This window comes from Coregonus lavaretus, assembly GCF_964263955.1.
Source record: "Coregonus lavaretus genome assembly, chromosome: 32".
Taxonomy (NCBI): Eukaryota; Metazoa; Chordata; class Actinopteri; order Salmoniformes; family Salmonidae; genus Coregonus; species Coregonus lavaretus.
In genome coordinates this window covers 30,132,434-30,140,617 of record NC_140019.1, presented here as the reverse complement: position 1 = coordinate 30,140,617, position 8,184 = coordinate 30,132,434, and the positions used below count along the sequence as shown (strand labels likewise).

General features: G+C 37.3%; 1 protein-coding gene across 1 annotated transcript; it reads right to left on the bottom strand.

The window, feature by feature from the left end:
• Positions 1–1,786: 1,786 nt before the first annotated feature.
• On the bottom strand, positions 1,787–7,408 carry LOC311107241 (signal-regulatory protein beta-2-like; the record flags this gene model as incomplete). Its single annotated transcript, XM_084149725.1, has 6 exons — positions 1,787–1,918; positions 2,052–2,101; positions 2,244–2,360; positions 5,888–6,229; positions 6,756–7,100; positions 7,366–7,408. The coding sequence occupies 6 exons, from the start codon at positions 7,406–7,408 to the stop codon at positions 1,787–1,789; spliced, it is 1,029 nt and encodes a 342-aa protein (XP_084005851.1).
• Between the last annotated feature and the right edge of the window lie 776 nt (positions 7,409–8,184).

Below are 8,184 nucleotides of genomic sequence, written 5' to 3'. Positions count from 1 at the left end.
TGCACAGTACTGTCTATTATCGATCGCAGTTATAATATAGTTTAGGACCTTGAGCGTGGCTGAGGTGCACCTAGTGTGTTGTGACTGGTTCAAAGTCAATGGACTGGTTCAAAATCAATATGGCAATGGCATCAATGATCAATACATAAGGCCAACAAATCACACTATAGTTCAAGGTGTAATTTAAAGTGATACCATGTCCAGACCCTTGTTGATGGAAAACCATATACAGGAAGTGTTGCACAACCAATCAGGTCATTCTTACATTTCAAAGGCACCAAGCAAAATGAATAATTCTGTTCATTTAATCACATCAGTCACTACATGTTTCATGGTTAGGGGAAATAAGACAAACTCTTGTCACAACAATAGCAACATAGCAAGATGATCAGAACCAACTTTGTTTTGGTACGTCTCACTCAACTTTGTAAGTGCATGCCTAACCAATTGTCTTACTGAACTGCAGAATTTTTTTACTGAATGTGTAATCTACGTCTTAGACTATTGGAAAGTAATGCAGTAGTGCAGAAAGAGGATGACATACTGTAGCTATATCAATGTAGCTATGACAGGAAATATCAACATATCAGTATGTTTCCATGGTTTTAAGGACATTGGTTAGGCTTTCTCCTAGACCATTTCCAGATAGCTCTGACCACTTTGGCAATTATTCTGCAAATTGATGTCTGTAGTTAATGTATTTGCAAAACTTCTTTCAAATCTATTGCAGTCCTGATTCAAAATGAAGAAGTTCATCAGCCAGTTCCACTGACCCCTGTTCAGCTCGGAGACTCCATATCTCTATCATGCCTATTCGCAGATAACAAACATTTTCAAGTCCTGTACTGGTACAAGCAGACTATTGGTTAAATGCCCCATGTTGTGGCAGCTATTACTGATTCTTCAAAACCTGTTCTTTCTGGAAAGTTTAATAACCCAAGTTTTAAAGTGGACAAAGCTGAAGACGTCTCTCATCTCATTATCAGCAATATCAGCACATCAGATGAGGCAACCTACTACTGTGCATTGGGAACAAAGTATTATACATTATTGCAAATAGAGAAAAATGACTTCACATGGGGCTGATCAACTCACATTTTATTTGAAATACATTTCAATTGCAACAAACTTTACAGTAGAACAACAGGTAAGTAAGTAATCCTTGTTGGCTGAGTCAGAATGGCTCATAGCGGCAGAAGCCCATCTCCTGACTCTATAGCGGAAGGCAGTTTGATGTACAAGTACACCTCCGGGACAGGACACTTAACCCAATCCATCTCCTTTATGCTGATTGCCAAGCAGAAAGGCATTCGGTCCCACTGTTGGAGTAATTGGTGTGACTCGACCGGGGATCAAACCCTCAACTTTCTATTCTCAGGGTGGTCACTAAGCACAAAGCCACTTAGTTGGCTCACTGTTAAACAGTATGTCTAAACAATGGGCTGAGATACAAGATATACGATACAAGAGGAAAACATAGAATCACTAAGGAAGTCTAAAATAACAACACAATCACAGATTAAGATTAAAGGCCAAGCTAAAAGGTAGATTTTCAGGCTTGATTTAAAGACCTCAATGTTTTCTGGCCCTCTACCTGACAGGACAAGCCGTTCCATAACAGTGGTCATCTGACAGAGAACACTCCTAGAAGAACAAGCTATTTATATTATACATTATAGTATCAGTGAGGCTAAAATGTCATGACTGTCTGAATACATTATATACATCTATATTGACAAGTGTTTCCTGACCAAACTACACCCATTCCTCTGCACATAAACAAAGTTCACTCCCAGTCTGAGCACCTGACATCAGAGTACACACTCTCCTGTGGTATCTCTCTCTTCTTTCTTCCTCTTTTAGTCTTCCTCTCAGAGAAATTCAATGCAGCATAATTCAACGTAACTCCATCTTGATCCTGTGAATCATCATCACGGTTTTTAATAAATAAATGTAGTCATAATAATAATAGTCAGGTAATTGGAGTATTCAGTATCATATTACAAATCATCTACCAACAGGCCAATATTATAACAATTGTATTTATTTACCTGATCACGTTCGGTGGTTAAGTTGTCATGGCCATGCTGTGCAACACGCACTGTTAACATGAATAAAAACAAAGCATCAACATGACAAAAGTCAAGATAGGTAAAAGACAGAGGTATTATACTTGATGACAAATATTGTGTACTACAATGTATTAGGTGTTTGTCTACAGTTTGTAATACCAAAGAGCTCACCTTTATAATGTTCACAAATTGGCTTTGTATTTCTGCTGATAACGAGGATAATGATCACAATCACACAGAAAACTGATGTCACTCCCAGTCCAATGACTACATTATCCAGAGATCTTTCTAAAAGGAAAAAAACATTAAAAAATAAGAGTCAATATATACCACCCTTGTATTCAAATAAAATAGTAAGAGAGAGATATACCACCCTAATATTAAAATGAAATAGCAAGAGAGATATACAACCTTAAAATAAATTAAAACAGTAAGAGAGATATATACCACCTTTGTATTTAAATAAAATAGTAATAGAGATATATACGACCCTTATAATAAAATAAAATAGTGAAAGAGATAGATACAACCCTTATATTAAAATAAAATAGCAAGAGAGATCCATACCACCCTTATATTAACATAAAATAGTAAGAGAGATATATATCACCCTTCTGGAGATGGTAGAGGAGGATCGGGGACTGTTCTAATAAGTGTTTATTTGCAGTGACTTTTCAAGCGCTTTTCAACAGCCGTGGCATCACCCAGGTGGTTGCTACCTTTTTGGTAATGGAGGACCAGTACCTACGTAAAGGAGCGGCTTCTATGGAGGAAGTGAATGCAGGAGAAGCAGGTGTTGTGCTCTGATGAGGGGCTCTCTCTTCATCTATATCCTGCCTTTCCAACCCAAACTTCCTCAACTCCCTTTTCCTAATCTGTCTAAGGACATTCAATCTCCATCTCCATCATTCTGATCTATCTAGGGACATTCAATCTCCATATCCACATTCTAATCTGTCTAAGGACATCAATCTCCATATACATCATCCTAATCTGTCTAAAGACATTCAATCTCAATATCCATCATCCTAATCTGTCTAAAGACATTCAATCTCCATCTCCATCATCCTAATCTGTCTAGGGACATTCAATCTCCATCTCCATCATCCTAATCTGTCTACGGACATTCAATCTCCATTACCATCATCCTAATATGTCTAAGGACATTCAATCTCCATATCCATCATCCTAATCTGCCTAAGGACATTCCATCTCCATCTCCATCATCCTAATCTGTCTAAGGACATTCAATCCCCATCTCCATCATCCTAATCTGCCTAAGGACATTCAATCTCCATCATCTTAATCTGCCTAAGGACATTCAATCTCCATCTCCATCATCCTAATCTGTCTAAGGACATTCAATCTCCATCTCCATCATTCTAATCTGTCTAAGGACATTAAATCTCAATTTCCATCATCTCAATTTACTGTTTTTTACAATCACTTTGGCACTAATTTCAGAACCTTGACGTCATTTTTCAAAACTCTAGACACAAAACTGACAACCAATGATCAAAATGCACATTTTTCAAAACTCTAACACTTTTTTCAATTGCTTAGATACAATACACATAAAACTAAGATAATTTGTTCATTTAACAAAAGTCACCTGTTCAATATGACACATCTTAACATCAAAGTATTACTATTTCAAAAGGCAATTCACACATTACATTTCAGATGAGTGTCTATTCATTTCATTACAATTATCCAACTATCAATTGATACAACTGCTCAAAATGATAAGTAACTGTTGCATTGCTCTTAATGCATAGTTGTATGCAAACAGAGAAACAATATTCCATGTTTAGATCATGAAAGTTTCAAAGTAACGAGATTCATTGTCACCAATTAGCGTGGAGCATGAACCAATTAGACTACATTATCTATGGATGTAATATTTCATCATCATTCTTTATCAGACACCGTTTCTATGGTCCCCTTGTAACCTTCCTTGATGAGCTCGATCAGGCCTGTAGAGCTGGTGGCGTGACCTATGTCATTGTGTGGGATAATGTCAGGTTCATTTACATTTACATTTACGTTTTAGTCATTTAGCAGACGCTCTTATCCAGAGCGACTTACAGTTAGTGCATACATTATTTTATCGAACCCACAACCCTGGCATTGCAAACGCCATGCTCTACCAACTGAGCTACATCCCCATGCTCATATGGTGCAAGCATGGTTTCAGGCCCATGCACAATTTACCACACTGTATTTACCCCCATACTCTCCTTTCCTTAACCCGATTGAGGAATTTTTCTCCACATGGAGATGGAAGGTTTATGATAGGCGCCCTCATGAACAAGTCACTCTTCTCCAGGCCATGGATGACGCATGCAATGACATCACGGCAGACCAGTGTCAGGCCTGGATTCGCCATGGCCAAAGGTTTTTTCTAAGATGTTTGGCTAATGAAAACATCCATTGTGATGTAGATGAGAACCTGTGGCCAAAACCACAAGACAGAGTTGATGAAAATGTAGAAGTACATTAATCTCTCCTATGTTTTGCTTTTTACAGTACAAGCAAGCAAGTTGAGGAACACTGCATTTTATGTTTTACAGTACTGTATTGTTTTTCATCAATATATTTCAGATTTTGTTCAATGATTCCACTGTGTCTGTAGTATTCTCTCTACTACTGCAGTACTTTTACAGGGATGTATTTACATGTAGTACCATAATGAAACATGTATCACCTATTTTGTACTACAATATTTAATGATCGTACGAACAATGACACAGTGAAACTATCGGTTGCTTGTGTGTGGGTGATCTAAATTAAAGTTTCATTGGTATTTCACAATAAATTCGTTTTTTGAACCAATGATTGTGCAAGTGCAAGATTTCTTTAAAGATATGAATGAACAATGCAATGTTTTGAACATTGGACAGTCTGTGTTACAAGTGATGACCGTTTTGAGTTTTGTGTCTAGAGTTTTGAAAAATAACGTCAAGGTTCTGAAATCAGTGCCAAAGTGATTATAAAAAACTGTATATTTGTTGTGTTTGTCATTTTGTTTTGCTTTTTAACGTTTTGAGATTAGTTTTGTAATAAAAAGTGCTATACACATTAAATAACATTGTTATCATTGTCATATAAAAGACATGGATTGAAGGAGAGATTTGTTAAAATATTTAGTTTATATTTCTTTAAATTAGTTATTCATAACTATCAGCAAGTTGTATTTTGTTTACAACATCTAAGAATTTACAGCTGAAGATTCATTTCTGGTCAATGATGAGAATACTGTTATAGCAAAAGGCACATAGACCTCAACCACTGTGCTATACAATGACTGTACAAAACATTATGAACACCTGCTCTTTCCATGACAGAGTGACCAGGTGAATCCAGGTGAAAGCTATGATCCCGTATTTATGTCACTTGTTAAATCGACTGTATGTGTGTCATTCAGAGGGTCCATTTTTTTTATTGCCTTTGAATGGGGTAGGCGCACCGGTTTGAGTGTGTCAAGATCTGCAACGCTGCTGGGTTTTTCACGCTCAACAGTTTCACGTGTGTATCAAGAATTATCCACCACCCAAAGGACATCCAGCCAACTTGACACAACTGTGGAAAGCATTGGAGTCCACATCGGCCAGCATCCCTGTGGAATACTTTCGAGACCTTGTAGAGTCTATGCCCCGATGAATTGAGGCTGTTCTGAGGGCAAAAGGCGGTGCAACTCAATATTAGGAAGATGTTTTTAACATGTTGTACATTCAGTGTACATTCACCACTTAAATATTTCTAAACATGATCCTCTAATTTCGAAACTATAACTCATAATATTCATAACCTACCAATACTTAGGTTTGTTCCGTTGCCAAACAGGATCTCCCCGCATGTGGCCACAGCACAGTAGTAAGTCCCAGCATCAGAGAGACTGAGGTTGTTCTTGGAGAGGTTGTAGACACAGCTCTGTGTAGGAGAGGGAGTCTCAGAGCTCTTCTTACACTCATCACTCCTGATCCCAGGGGTGTAAATGACTCCTGGATGGGATTCTCCTGATCCGGCTCTGAACCAGTACACACTGTGTTCTCCTGTACAGGTCTCAGAGAGTACTGTACACTGTAGAGTCACAGAGTCTCCTGGATGGACTGGGGCGGAAACTGGTTGCTGCACCAATGAAAGGTGATTGTGTCCTATATTGTGATATTGTATTGAGAAAATAATTATTCATAAGCTTGTAAAGTTGAGACATCATAGAATTTTAAATAGTATACATTCCTTTAGGCACATGGCAGTTTTGGAAACAGCGTTTTGTTTGCTAGAAAAGAGTGGTGCGGTTGCTAATAAACTATAAATGTTTTCTTTAGTTGTCAGTAATTATTCAAATGTATTTGCCCCACAGTCAGCCAAGATGCTTAGCTAGCCAGCTGAAGAGTTGTTTATAGTCAAAGTTAGTTAGCTGCCGTTTCTACACTCTTTTGCTACCTATACCGTAACGTTGTCATTTCAAAAACCTGTCTCCAAAAATGACGAGTTGTCTTTACATTTGATCATTATGACACTTACCATGAATATCCACTTTCTATGCATACTGCATCAAGATTGTCTGTTATTTTTTTCTGAACATATTTAGTACATGGCAGTGTGCATCTACTGTATGTATAAAAATACACAAAAACACTTGGTGAACATTGAAACACACAATTTAAATTAAATTACCTTTCACAGCCAAAAATGTTGCATTTCCATAGTTCATCCCATACATTGTCCCCATTCCACAAAAGTATGTTGCCTCATCTAATGTGCTGATATTTCTGATAATGAGATTGTACACATATTCAGATTTCTCCACTTTGAAACGTGGGTTCTTAAACTCTCCTTTAAGTACAGGTTCTGATCCAAAGAATACAGATGCGACAAGATTGGGCAGTTGGCCAACAGTTTGTCTGTACCAGTACAGCAATTGTTGAGATTCCGCTTTGGGACATGGCAAAGATACAGTGTCTCCAAATAGACGTGTAGTCACTGGTATTGGTTGAGGAGCATCTTCAGTCTGAATCAGGTCTGCCAAAATGTGAATGTTATCAGATGTCAATTTGAAATGGAAATGGACAATGTTCAACCTTTGAATAGCAGTGTATTTCTTTAATTATGTCATCAAACTACTGCAATTCAAATTGCCTGATGCTATATCGGTCACATTGCTGTCCAAACGGAATACATTTCATTACCTTTAGACATGATTTTCCAATAAGATAGTGTTATTCTTTACCGATTTTCAATTTTACTGCTCAGTAAAATACTATTTGAGATTAGGACATGCACTTACACACTTGAGAGAGAAGTCCCCAAAGAAGGTAGATCGTGATCATCTTAATATGGACTGACTGTAGCTTTAACAACTGTTTTTCTTTGTTACTATGAATGACTGACTGACTAAATGAAAATAATTGTGGGCTGTTTAAAATATAAGAATGACTTGATTGGTTAGGGGAAAGACATGCATCACTTCCTGTTTAACGTTTCCACCCATTTTCAGCCATGTACTGTATGCAATCTAAAGATTTATGGTGTGCACTAATTTGTTGGCCTACTTTACAGCAAGATATTGCTTAGTGATGCCATATATCCCAGACACAGATCACGACTAAAAAGATTTTCCATTGAAAGAGCTATTTCGTCCAGGACTAGGCTTAATCTGTGTCTGGGAAACAGTCACTACAAATTCATGCAAACTTTAGCCACCGACAGCTAACAATCAATGGAAGTGATAGGGCAATTGTGCAGTGTTTTTTTTTATGGAACAATCATCTTTAAGTAACATCAAACCAAATATGGAGATTATTTGGCCATGAAAATTGCATGAAAGTTGCCCCTATAATTCCCATAGATATTAGCTAGCTGTGGCTAAAGTTAGCTGAAGTCTGTAGTTCCTGTTTAGAGAAAACCGAACAATGGATTACATTTTGCCTTGACACATAGACTACTTTCAAGTTGAGGAACCATCTAACATGAAGTTGTAAAATCCTGAAATTCCCGTTTAACGCTGAGTGTGAAGCATAATGTGTAAGGTTGACTCAAAAAGATAAATAAAAAAATTCATATGCATTTTTATATTTTGCAACATTATAGGGTCAAATACAAATGC